The 13,823-nt window shown below is 45.5% G+C and overlaps 1 protein-coding gene and 1 long non-coding RNA gene across 4 annotated transcripts in view; both read left to right on the top strand.

The window, feature by feature from the left end:
* NR1D2 (nuclear receptor subfamily 1 group D member 2) overlaps nt 1-3,412 on the top strand; it is a 28,472-nt gene extending 25,060 nt beyond the window's left edge. For both annotated transcript variants that reach the window (XM_061404708.1, XM_061404709.1), the window contains exon 8: nt 44-3,412. In XM_061404708.1, the coding sequence (XP_061260692.1) occupies nt 44-240 (197 nt within the window). In that variant the 3' untranslated portion in view covers nt 241-3,412. The remainder of the gene's footprint in view (nt 1-43) is intronic.
* A 136-nt stretch (nt 3,413-3,548) lies between these two features.
* On the top strand, nt 3,549-11,960 carry LOC133240093 (uncharacterized). 2 transcript variants are annotated; one of them, XR_009734103.1, is made up of 3 exons: nt 3,549-4,879; nt 5,541-5,614; nt 7,606-11,960. It is a non-coding gene; the product is annotated as an uncharacterized LOC133240093 (long non-coding RNA). The 2 variants fall into 2 exon arrangements; XR_009734102.1 differs by having other exon boundaries at nt 5,541-11,960.
* Nucleotides 11,961-13,823: the final 1,863 nt, after the last annotated feature.

Here is a 13,823-nt window from a genome sequence, read left to right as displayed (position 1 = left end):
TAACACTGTCGTCTCCTCTCCCTCTGCTCCTGGCTCTCCGCAGATCGATCGGGGATAGAAAACGTCAACTCCGTGGAGGCTTTGCAGGAAACGCTCATCCGCGCGCTCAGGACCTTAATAATGAAAAACCACCCAAACGAGGCCTCTATTTTTACAAAACTTCTCCTAAAGTTGCCAGATCTTCGCTCTTTAAACAACATGCACTCTGAGGAGCTCCTGGCCTTTAAAGTTCACCCCTAAGGCCTTCGCTGACTTAGACACGAATCGACCCAGGCTAACTGGACATGTGCTGAAACGCTCATTTCTCTGTGCGCGCCGTCCACGGACGTGGAGGAGACCTCGCGGCCGACGAGCCGCAGGCCGTTCTGCCGCCGCCGCCGGGTTTCCTCAGCCCTGGCTGGAGGCCGCGCGCCGTCCCGAGACCCGCCGGCTGTGCAGCACTTAACTGGAGAGGCTACACTGAATTACACTCACACTGAATGTTAGACTTGCTCATCTGCCAAAACCAAAAACCATTTTGATCTCCCTGTGACATAAACGTAATGCGTAACCACAAGGATCTGAGGGCCTGAAGGTACCCTCTGCGGTGGAAGTTCTGTCAGACGGAAGCTTGACTTCACCACGGGACTCGGCTCTGCCGGTTGAGGCCCCGCGAGTTAGGAGACCTCGGTGTGGGGGCCCCGCCGTCGTGAGCGTGCGCGGGCCTGGGAGGCTCCCTGCTTGTGGAAATGAGAGCCGATCCTTCCCCAGGCCCGCCCCACACGGCCTAACCACCGTCTGTAAAGCATCTTTACCTCTTGGGAGATAGGCACTATGTAAATACGGTAAAATTTTTGTTATAATTATTCATAATAATTATCTTTTTTTTTTTTTAACTTCTACTCTTTTCTGAGAAATCATTTCAGTCCACACCAATCTGCTATTCAGGGTTCCTGCGTAGGTGTGGGGTATCCTCTGGCACACACATGTTCAAAGATTATGGGTACATTAAGTACATAGCAGTGTACATAATATCCATGTGAATATAGTTATACATAAATATATCTCTTCACAATATTTTAAACTGTGAAGAACTTTATCATACAATAAACTTAAAACAAGAGGTGTCAAAAGACCCAGATTAGGTGCATTTTACCTGTTGATAACATAACCATTGCTTTAAATGTTTAGAGAGTAGAGGCTGAATTTATGCTCTATTTTTGTTTATTTAAGCAACACTTAAGTGCAACAGGCAGTTGAGTCCAGATTTTCAAAAAATAAGTATTTTAGAGTTCATCTCTAGTAAAATTTTTGGTTCAGGTACTGGTCATTTAAAAGTTCATTCAGATTCTTACCTTGTGCTAAAAAGATTTCATTGCTGCCACTTAATACACATGCTGCAGCTTGATGATAAACATTTTGATTCTTTCTGGAGAACCAACGTTTAAGAAGACCGTTTCACATGTCGATGTGTGCCTGTGTGTGTGAATGCAGGTGTGCAAGTGTGTTCTGAAGCCACTTGTTTTGTTTTTTTTTTCCCCTAAATAACACTACAGGGATTTTGTCAAATTAGATTTCACCTATAATTTGAAAAATCATTTAGTGTGTGACCTGTAGGCTTAGGAACAGTCAGACATTTCATCCTTATTTCTGTTCTTGGGCTTTATTACATCTTACAGTTACAATCTTAGAAGGTAAGATTGGCCTTTTTATGGCAGTTGGAGAAAATCACCAGAAAGTTGAGGATCTTATGTATGTTTTTCTGTTGCCCTGGAAGATAGCAGCTAATTGGATTTTTTGGGTGAAGATTGCCTTCTGTATAATTTTTAGATTATATAAAATTACAAAAATGAAAAGGTCCCCTTTACTATCTCAGCCTGTTACTTTAATGACATGTGAGCAGAATGCCTTATTTTGTAACCTTGTTTAACTTGTTGCTACTAGGACTTGAATTTCTGTGGCACTAGTTAAGGAAGTTAAGAAAGAATTAAACCCTCTCTTTATTAAAGAGGAAAGGTGATGGTGATGTCTGTAGTACAATGTAAACCATAATTGTGATTTACCTTAAATAGGTATGACTTTTATGGGATATACAGTATAGTTTTTGTGAATTCTTCACATGATAGCATTATCTTTTTATAATTTTTTTCCGAAGATAAGTGCATAGTTTTCTTCTATGGGAAATAGAAACAGCTTTTTGACGTAATACTGAGAACCTCAAAGATCATGTTGTTTCTTAATTTTTGCCTTTTGCATAAGCCTCTTTATAACATATATCTTTAAAGCAGTTACTAAGTCTTTAGGAATGTGTAACCAGAACTATGTTAGTATTGCTTATAAAACTTTAGTTAGGTTCAATATATACATGTATACATCTATATATAGGTATAGAGATTTGCATTTTGTCTTGTAAAATTTTATTTGAACAAATTCTTCCTGTAGGTAATGGGAAACAAATTTAATAGTTCATATGCCACTCTTAGCGTTTCTATATCTGAAAATAGCCCACGATTGAAACTTGTAATTCTAAAGTTAAACCAGCAGCCTACTACAAGCACATTCTTTGATTGAGTCATTGGTTATAAACTTACTGTTGATAAAAGCGGAGAAGACAGCCAGTTTGGGGATCTTCTAAGTTGGTGGGATACTGTCGATTAACAATGTACTGTATGAATTAAGTGATGCTTTAACTCTGATTTTACATTTTAAAGTTAAGACATGGGCATTATGTCAGCAAACTTAAGGGCATTATGTCAGCAAGCTAAAACATTTTTTTCTTGTGCTTTTAACGTATCTCTTTACATGATCTGAGAGACGATTCAAGCCTTTAGAGAGAAATAGCTGAGGAAAAGGGGAAACATCTTCTTGGGATGAAGCTTTTCCTTATGGCGATGGTTTAATTGCAGATTCAAAAATCAGAAGGAAATTTCAGTGGATTAAGTGTATAGCTTCCATAAACACATTTCAAGAAATTACCATTGTAACTTGATAAGATACGATTTATTTTATGTAAACATCATTGCAAAGCAAGGAGTAGAAGCTCAGCTAGATTTATTACTGTGCACGAGAGTAAGTACCTATCTCAATTATTCTTTTTCTTTTCCAATATAAAGTTTGCTGAATGTACAAGAAGAGTTTATCACTTAGGGTATAGAATTTTTTAGGGGGTGGGGGGGGGCTCTGTCAGGCAATTACCTAGAAACAAAGATTGTCTTGGTTTGATCTGAAATGTAAAACTTGAAGCTATTCTTGAACTAACATGGAAAAATAAAATGGCTATTGTTTCAAAAAAATGATAGAACTATATTGTTGACAAGATATGAATTAAGTTTATTTTCTACAAACTGTTATTGATGAAGACATGGATAATACGTTCATGTTTCTGAAAAGTAATCTGTACATGGCGGGAGGGAATAATAAATATTATTTCTAACCAGGTGTGATATTTGGTATTTTCCTATCTCGAGTTTTTTGTAAGACCATCTATAATTACCTTACTGCGTTCCCTTGAGCAGAGCAGGGTCTCTTTTATGTAGATCTCTGATTCAGCATGGGGTGGGTTGGGGGGGTATAAATATGTAGGACTTTTTAAAAAAGGAGACTTCAGAGTTTGTTTAGAGATTCCAGAAAAGACTGTTAGTTTTCTATGATGCCAGCTGAATGGAGGTTTGCTGTGTGAGATGAGGTGGTCTTCCTGGTTAGGGAATGTGGAGAGGCGGGTAGGGGACCTGGTGTAGACAGGGCTCGGCGGTGACCATGAACCGTGTCGGGAGCCTCTGCACGACCACCGCCTCCTCTCACCTTACAGGGTATGCAGCCGTGTGGGCCACTTAAACCAGCGTTTCCCGCAGTTGTTTCCAAGACCGGTGATATCCCCTACTTTGCTGTGAATGTTAGTTGATGTCAGGTGGGAGACATGGGCTCCTTGATGAAATGAATGTGGAAACACTGGGTTAACCAAGGTGACCGAGAGGCCTTCACGGCATTCGTGTTCTCTGATGAGCAGATGTGCGTGTGTCCTTTAAGGAAGGGTTTAGGAGGATGCAGCTTTTTTCCCAAAGGTTCTCCACCAGATAAACACCACCCTCTCCACCCTGTTTTTTTCTGTGCTGAGCTCTTCTAAGGCTCTTTGGAAAGTATGCTTTCAGGAGAAAGTCCCTGGTAACCCACTTCAAGTTTTGATCAGGATGTTGATCATATTCTATTGAGTATTGTACAAACTTATATCGGGTTTTGCCCCTTTTTTGCACAGGGTGAGAAACAATGAACTTGAAATAAATGTGTGGTTGATGGAAAGCAAAACAGATGGAAATCCTTGCAAGTTTTGGAAATACTGCTGCTGAGTAACTGAGTAAAAACAGCCAGTTCATGGATCTGGTGTTAGTTTTAACACTCACTCATGCATTGGAGAAGGAAATGGCAACCCACTCCAGTGTTCTTGCCTGGAGAATCTCAGGGATGGGGGAGCCTGGTGGGCTGCCATCTGTGGGGTCGCACAGAGTCGGACATGACTGAAGCGACATAGCAGCAGCAGGCCTATTAAAACTTCTTACATTTGCTTTTCTTAATTCTTAGTCTGGGGGCTTCCCTGGTGGCTCAGACAGTAAAGAGTCTGCCTGCAATGCAGGAGACCCGGGTTCAATCCCTGAGTCAGGAAGATCCCTGGAGAAGGAAATGGCAACCCACTCCAGTATTCTTGCCTAGAGAATCCCATGGACAGAGGAGCCTGGCAGGATACAGTCCATGGGGTCGCAAAGAGTCAGACATGACTGAGTGACTTCACTTTCTTTCTTTCTAGAGTTGAGGAACAACTATGGCCTGTGTTCTAGGAGCCTTGTCAGAGTTGCCCTTCACAGTGTGAAAGTTGCTGGCCTCGGGGTGATTTTTAGACACCAGAGTAGTAGGCTCATTTAAAACAACACTTTGAATTGAGCGTGTGTAGGAGCCAATGGCACCCCACTCTAGTACTCTTGCCTGGAAAATCCCATGGACGGAGGAGCCTGGTGGGCTGCAATCCATGGGGTCGCTAAGAGTCAGGCACGACTGAGCGACTTCACTTTCACTTTTCCCTTTCATGCATTGGAGAAGGAAATGGCAATCCACTCCAGTGTCCTTGCCTGGAGAATCCCAGGGACGGGGGAGCCTGGTGGGCTGCTGTCTCTGGGGTCGCACAGAGTTGGACACGACTGAAGCGACTCAGCAGCAGCAGCAGCAGCAGCAGGAACCATGAGTGCAGGCTTGGAGGAAGCTCAGAGCCTCTCTAGAGCCCTTTATGTGGGGCACATTCCCCAGAAGGTGATCGTGCTCTCAGGATGAGCATTGCCCCTGCATTTTAACACAGATAACCAAAGAGAGTGAGCCCAATGTTAAAGACTCCGGCACAAACCCAGGATAATTGTGTTCTAAGTCGCTTGTCCTGACTCTGTGACCCCATGGACTATAGCCCGCCAGGCTCCACTGTCCATGGGGTTCTCCAGGCAGGAATACTAGAGTGGGTTGCTTGCCCTCCTCCAGGGGATCTTCTTGACCCAGGGATTGAACCTGGGTTTCCTACGTTGCAGGCAAATTCTTCACTGCCTGAACCACCAGCGAAGCTGGCACACGGAACTGAATATGACCTTCTAAGGTGTCTGAGGTAAGCTGTTTTCTCATCTGCTGCTTCATTTTTCTCTGAACTCTTCTTATCCTTAACCTCAGCGGTTCCCCCCGCCCCATTACTTTGTTGCTTTGCTTGTACATTTTCATCTGTTTTTGCCTCCTACAAAAGATATTTCATTTCCTGTGCAGATTCTACAGTTAAACACAAGTAGGGTAGTTTCCAATCTGGAAAGCACCCGCACTTGCGTTCTGTCTTGATCATTTTTCTGTGTCCCCCCCCGGCCCCCCGCCCCCCACCATCGAAGTGGCTGCTCTTTTTCAAAGCTATTTTGTCGGACAGGATTTTTGAGGAATAAACTGATGGTTTACTTCCTCATTACTTACATTTACTGAACATCTGTGTCTCAGGATTTTTTATTTTTTAATGCAAAGTGAGGTTCCATGAAAATCCAGGGCACCAATCCAGACAGTGTTGTAAAGGCGTATGCCTGTGGAGCAGGTGGTCCCCAGTCACAGCAGCCAAGTCCTGCAGGGGCTGCTCTTGCCATGCTGTGCGGGGCCCAGCTCGGGGGCTCCTGAGGTCTGGTGTGACCTGGTCAGGGATTTAGCCACCTGGTTGGTAGAAACAACCATTATTAAAAATTAAGTTAGGTAAGTTTACAATTGAGTTATATTTGAAGGGGTAATACTTAAAGCTCATCTCTCCCTAATTATTTTAAACGTATTATTAATGCTTTATGTGTGTGTAAGTGCATGGTGGGAATCCTTTATGTCAGCGTGTTTCTGCACACCTTCCCATCTCCCTGCCAAGGGATTATCTATACCATGAAAATCTGCACATGCTCTGAATCAGGGCTTGATTTATTGTTTTGTTGATTTTATAGGCTTGAGAAAGTGATGGAGAAAATGTTAAGGATACAGATTAAACTTATAAGTGTCTCACGTCTGTTGCTGTTAACCATTGCAAATAGCATAGAAAAATGAAGAAATAGTCCAGTAGTTGAAAAGTATTACCTGGTTCAGCAAAGAAATTTCTCACATCATTGATAAACAAGACAAGTTCTGATGTCGTTTTTATTGTTTGTTTTATTGTATTGGAGGAGAGCATGGCAACCCACTCCACTATTCTTGCCTGGAGAATCCCATGTACAGTCCATGGGGTCGCAAAGAGTCGGACCTGACAGAAGTGATGGAGCATGGACACATTTATTGTATTAATATATTTAAAATGTCAGTCAGCATGCCAGAACTACATTTGTCAGTTGCAACTTTGGCAAAAATAAAGGCATGCATTCTGTGAGAACTGTATATATGGAGTTAACAGTAAAGAGGATCGTACACTTTGTATACTGTGCACTATATAGCCTTTCAGTAAGAACAGTAGATGCACACTCATATGTATGATACTCCTCCTCAGGGAGCCAGCTGTTAAACACTCCCAGCACACCACTATTACTTAACCCCAAGAGGTAATTCTGTTTTTCTAGATGAAGAAACCTAGGCTCAGAGTTTAAGTAACTTATTCACGTTTGCACAGCTACTGAGTGGAGAGTCGGATTGCAAAACCCAGATGTCTGGGCCTTGGAGTCTGCTCTCAGGTGTTCTGTGGGAGAGAGAGGCCGGGGCTGGGGTCCCCTCCTTGCAGAGTGGTTTTTAGTAAGTCTGCTTGGCTCTGTGCAGATGTGGGCTGTTGAGAGGAGCTAAAGGGGAAGCTCTTAGGCAAGGAGTGAAAACCTAATAGTCTAATGTCATCCCCTCAACCCTTCAGTAAAACGTTCTCTCTTCTGTAAAAGGACAGAGTGGTTGTGAGACTAAATGAAAGGTAGTAAAATCTTGCTGCCAACAGTGAAACCTATTCAGACATGAGGTCACTGCCCGTGAGCAGAAGGAGGAGAGAGGGGTTGATCCCAGGGGAGGAGGCCTGGGGGGCTCTCTGGGGCTCAGCCCGGGGGCGGGTCTCTCAGAAGCCCTCGGGCTGGAGTGAGGAGAAGGGCACTGAGCGGTAGCTCCTGATTTACGCCTCCTCAGCTGGAAACTGCGCTGTCAGGAAGGACTGACCCGGCGGGGACCTCCGCCTTCGCACACGGCCGATTCCTGTAACTTCCCCAGGAGCATCTGAAGCAAGGGCCAGAGGATGACCAGGTCTGTGTCCTGTCACCTGCCCCTCAGGGAGGGGCCTCAGGCTTCCGGTCGGTGCTGGCCTTGCCCAGGGTGGACTTCGACCTCAGAGGCTGCGGTCGTCGGCTTCTTGACGGTACAGGCAACTTCCATGTCCTGAAAGGGAAGCATTCCGTGTCTTAGTTTCGAATGTTCTCAGCGTTTACTGAGGTTGGAGGTTGGAGGACACCTTTCTCCTCACAGTTCGGCTCTTGGAGGAGTCGAGGCCGTCGACCCCTGTGCCCTCCAGCGTCGCCTCCAGGGCTGACCTTTGTGATGGTCTGCAAACAACACAGAAGAGCCGCCCGAGTGGCGACTGCTGGGGCGGCTGGGCAGAGGCCGCCGCCGCAGGGGCCGCCCGGCTGACTGCGCCCTGCCGGCCGGCCTGCCGCTGCCTTTCGCTCCAAGTCACCTCTCGGGGCTTGGGGACAGAAGTGTGCAGGGCCTGGGGTTGTGTCAAGGAGCTTCATTCCCCCGAGGTTCCAGTGAAGCCGGAGGAGGGCCCAGGGTGGGAGAGACGTCAGGAGCACCCGGTGAAGGGCGCCCGGCTCACCTGTCGGCTCAGGGGCTCCTCGAGTTCTCGGTGAACCCCGGGCGCTCCGTCTCAGACTTTCCTGCACAGCAAGCAGCGCTTGCGTCTTCGATCCTAACCAAAGAGTAAGTATTTGTAGTAGAAGTGTAAAAGAGTGTAAAATGTTTGCTGTTGATTCTCTCATCGCCTCACCTACATCTTTTTTTTAATTTTATTTTATTTTTTAACTTTACAATATTGTATTGGTTTTGCCATATATCAAAATGAATCCGCCACAGGTACACATATGTTCCCCATCTTGAAACCTCCTCCCTCCTCCCTCCCCATACCATCCCTCTGGATCGTCCCAGTGCACCAGCCCCAAGCATCCAGTATCGTGCATCGAACCTGGACTGGCGACTCGTTTCATATATGATATTATACATGTTTCAATGCCATTCTCCCAAATCATCCCACCCTCTCCCTCTCCCACAGAGTCTAATAGACTGTTCTATACATCAGTGTCTCTTTTGCTGTCTCGTGTACAGGGTTATTGTTACCATCTTTCTAAATTCCATATATATGCTTTAGTATACTGTATTGGTGTTTTTCTTTCTGGCTTACTTCACTCTGTATAATAGGCTCCAGTTTCATCCACCTCATTAGAACTGATTCAAATGTATTCTTCATCCTTTTAATTTTATCCAGCCCTCATGGAATTCAGAGAAACTTTTTACCGTGTGAAACCAAAACTTCAGCTACTGTCATTTTCCAACGCTCTTAGCTGGTGATGTCAGAAGAATCTTACAGGGAACACGCAGATGCCTGAAACCCGTATCTTACCATCGTCATTCGGTACTTCTTACACATCTGTCCACCCTTCCATTCACCCACCGATCTTGATTTTTTAAAGATCATTTTATTTATTTTTGGCAGTGCTGGCTCTTGGTTGCAGAGGGCGGGGCTCCTCTCCAATTGCGGTGCGTGGGCTTCTTGGTGCCGCGGCCCGCCTCACTGAGGAGCACATGCTCTGGGGCTCGGGGGCTTCAGCAGTTGCGGCCCCCAGGCTCTAGAGCACTGGCTCGGTGGTTAGGACTCCAGGCTTAGCTGCTCCACGGGCATGTGGGATCTTCCTGGATCAGGATTGTGACCCCGTGTCTCCTGCATTGGCACGTGGATTCTTTACCCACTAAGTCACCAGGGAAGCCTCATCTATTACAAAAATACTTTAATAAAGTAAACTGCAGTCACCAGGAAACTGCCCCCTAAGATTTTCAGCTTGCATACATTTTGCTAGAGGTGAATATTAATTCAGTTTGTTCCTTTGATGTAAAATTTACAAGGAAATGCACACATCTTTGGGTACAGTCTCCACTCTGCGTGACAGGCATTCTGCCCCTGCAACCCCAAACCCAGCCGAGACAGAACGTTACCATCACCCCCAAAGTCTCCTTGTACCCCTTTCCAGACAATCCCCGCTGCTAAGGAGACAGTAACTATTGCTCTGATCTGTATGTTGCTGCATAGTATCCCTTTGTAGGGGTGTACCGGTTTATTTTTCCTGTTGATGAATATCTGGGCTGTTTCCAGTTTGGGGTTATTATGGATAAAGCTGGTTATGAGCACTCCTTTGTATTTGCATAGCTCTACAGAGTGACTTGATCCTGGGCTAGAATTCGAGTTAGGTTCCAAGAGTGCAGGAAGCAGCACATAGTGGAAAGTACAGTAAGCCTCCTACGTGCAAACGAGCTCCATTCTGAGAGCACATCCATAAGTCCAACTTGTTCCTAAGGCCAACAGAGTTAGCCTAGGTACCAGCTACCACAGTCAGCTATATACTGCTGCTTTTACATCTGCTTCTGGACACCCTGGGCTTGAAATGAAGATACTGTGCTGCTTTACTTTGGACAACACTGTACAGCAAGTACACAGCACAGCCACTTGCAGCGGACGCACGCGGGTGACGGCGTACACCAGACACGAGAGCGCAGCGGACGCACGCGGGTGGCGGCGCACACCAGACACGAGAGCTGACAGGCGACTGGACGTGAGAGTGCAACTTCACATCTGTGAAAATTCAAAACTTGAAGGTTCGTATCTAAAGCACTTCCTGTATGAGAAACAGATTAAAATCCTGAATTAGTCCTTTCTGTTTGGGGTCTCATGGAAAGAGCAGTGCATCAACTAGAAGATACTTAAGACTTACCTAAACGGGATGAAAGCAATAAGGATATTTGTTACTTATTTCCTGCATAAGACCTCTGAGGGCAGGGTAGTTCCAGGCTGGTTCCGTGGCTCCAAGTGCCATCAAGAACTCGAGAGCACCCCTCACTCCCCGTAGATAGTGGTGGTTGTTCATCAAACAAACAGAAAAACAGAAAAAGAAAATAGTGTTGTTAAAGACGTGATGCTTCGGAACCACTGTGCGCTGTGGGTGTTAGGTGGTGCAGCTGCTGTGGAAATGGTATGGCAGCCCTTCACACTTTTAAAATAGGGTTACCGTATGATCCAGCAGTGCCAGTTCTGGGACTGTACCCCCGAAGAATTGAAGGCAGCATCTTGAAAAAGGATTTGTACATCCAGATTATAGCAGCCTTATTCATGGTGGCCAAAGGGTGGAGGCAGCCTGAGTGTTCACTGGCGTCTGAAGGATGCACAGCTCATGTTTATGTGTACGTGATGGGAATACGAGACAATTATACTTCTATATACTTTTATTATAATAATTATACTTTTATATAATTTTACATTCTAAAATACATTATATGTATGTGATGGGAATACTATTCAGTCATAAAAAAGAAAAATTCTGGCACGTCCGACAACTAGGATGAACCTTATGCCAAGTGAAATAAGCCAGTTATAAAAGGACAAATACTAAATAATTCCACTTATATACTTGGAGTGGTCACATTCACAGAGACAGAAAGTAGGAAGTAGAATGGTGTTTGGGGATGAAGGGTCGGGGTAGGGCAGGATGGTGAGGTATTTCAGAGCTTCAGTTTTGCAAGATGAAAAACGTTCTGGAGACAAAATCATAATTGAGAAAGATACATGCACCCCTTCGTTCATAGCAGCACTCTTCACAGTACACACAGAAATCACCTGGATGCCCACTGGCAGACGAGTGGATAAAGGACATGTGCGCATCTGTGCAATGGAATATTACTCATCCAGAAAAAAGAACGAAACGATGCCAAGTGCAGCACCACGGATGGACCTCGGGATTATTGTGCTAAGTGAAGTCAGAGAAAGACAAACACCCATATCACACGTGGATTCTAAACTACGACACAAACGAAGCTACCTATGACACGGAAATAGACTCACAGACACAGAGAACAGACAGCTGTTGCCAAAGAGGGGCAGCGGAGGGATGGAGTGGGAGGCTGGGTCAGCAGATGTGACCTACTTATACGGGAGGGACAAAGTCCTACTGCAGAGCACAGGGCACTATATTCAGTAACCCGTGGTAAACCACAGTGGAAAAGAATATGAAGAAGAATGTCTGTATTTTTATAACTGAGTCACTGCTGTACAGCAGAAATTAACATTGTGAAGCAAGTACGCTTCAAAAAATGGATAAGAAAACAATTCTGGAGACTGGTTGCACAATGATGTGATTGTACTTAACACTACTGAACTATATGCTTGAAAGTGGTTAATTTTATGATATGCATATTTTATCACAATTAATAAAAACAAAACAACAAAAGTTTCTTTGTCATCTTGTGCATGTTCGTAACATTGCAAGTGGGCACCTTGTCAGGCATCACAGCAGAATTACTATGTCCAGAGGAGAAGAGGAGAAACCTTCCTCTTGTGTATGAGGGGAAATTTCTTTCAGGAGGAGGTCCCCGCAGACTATGCATCTCAGCTGCCACTGGCCAGTTGGGTCTCATTTGGCAAGTGAATCTGGAAAACAAACATATATACAGGGTCTTTGACTCTCTGTGGAGAGCAGCAGGCTCTCCTGGAAAGAACAAGGGGCTGGGGGTGGCTGTGAGGTACTGGCTTCTGCACGGAGGCCTATTAGGGAGGAAGGCCCTCCTTTGTGAGCGCATTGACGACGGCCACGGTCGGGGGTGACCGGCCCAGCCTCCCTGTGGATGCAGGAGTGATGCTCTTTTGTTGCCGTTGTTCAGTTGCTAAGTCGTGTCCGACTCTTTATGACTTCATGGATTGCAGCATGCCAGGCTCTCCTGTCCTTCACTCTCTCCTGGACCTTGCTCAGATTCATGTCCATCGAGTCGATGATGCTATTTAACCATCTCATCCTCTGTTGCGCTTCGCATCAGGTGGCCAAAGTACTGGAGTTTCAGCTTCAGCATCAGTCCTTCCAGTGAATATTCAGGGTTGATTTCCTTTAGAATTGACTGGTTTGATCTCCTCGCAGTCCAAGGGACTCTCAAGAGTCCTCAACACCACAGTTCAAAAGTATCAGTTTTTCAGTGCTCAGTCTTCTTTGTGGCCCAAGTCTCATCTCCGTACTTGATACTGGAAAAACCATAGCTGTGACTGTACAGACCTTTGTCAGCAAAGTGATGTCTCTGCTTTTTCAGTACTCTGTCTGGGATGGTGCTCTTGGCTTGCTGCTAATAAACACAGGACTGAGGCAAAAGTACAAATGAAGGCCGCTAGCCTGTTCCCTGTTTTCTGCACTCCAGCTTTTATTCCATAGCAAGAGAAGCTATTTTTTTTTTAAAGGAATTTTGTGACCCTGCTGACTTCACACTGGTGTCTTGAAATTGGCCCCAGTAGGAATGTTGATACTGTGGAAATCAGTAATACTACAGATTAGGGCTCCTTCCATTCCAGATAGCAACGCACTGCTCAGAGCTTTGGATACTGGCCGTGTGGTTCGACAACTACAGCCAAGGAGAGGCTTGTGCAGGCCCTGGAAGCAGTCCAGGCCACTCGGGCAGGGGGCTCAGATCTGGAGATGATCTAGAAGTGGGCGCCCTTGGCGGGGGAGGGGCCAGAGGAGGGACTGGCTTGGGCCTTCTGAAGTGTGACTTGGGGTCAGGGCCCAGAGTCACCTGGGCTGTAGGGAGGTCAAGAGAGGGCGATCCTTCTGTCCCCTCCCTCCAGTCCACTGTCTCTGGCTGAACAGGGCAACACCTCCTGATGGCCTTCTCAAGCTGGTGTAATGATAGGGAGGAACAACTCTGAGTCCACATGAGCTTTGCTTCTCTCTTTTATTGGAGTATAATTGCTTTACGATGTTGTGTTAGTTTCTGCTGTGCAATGAAGTGAATCAGCTATATGTACACGTAAATCCTCTCCCTCTTGAGCCTCCCCCCGCCCCCTCCCCACCCCTCCAGGTCATTGCAGAGCACTAAGCTGGGCTTGCTCTGCTTTACAGCAGGTTCCCACTAGCCGTTTTACATACAGCTGTATACACGTCACTTCCAGTCTCCCAATTCCTCCGTCCCTCCCTGTGTCCACACATCCATTCTCTACATCCACATCTATTCCTGACCTGAAAATAGGTTCATCTGTACCATTTTTCTAGATTCCACATACATGTGTTAATCTACAGTATTTGTTTTTCTCTTTCTGACTTACTTCACTCTGT

Source organism: Bos javanicus, chromosome 27, assembly GCF_032452875.1.
Source record: "Bos javanicus breed banteng chromosome 27, ARS-OSU_banteng_1.0, whole genome shotgun sequence".
NCBI lineage: Eukaryota > Metazoa > Chordata > Mammalia > Artiodactyla > Bovidae > Bos > Bos javanicus.
This window is presented reverse-complemented; position numbering and strand designations above follow the sequence as displayed.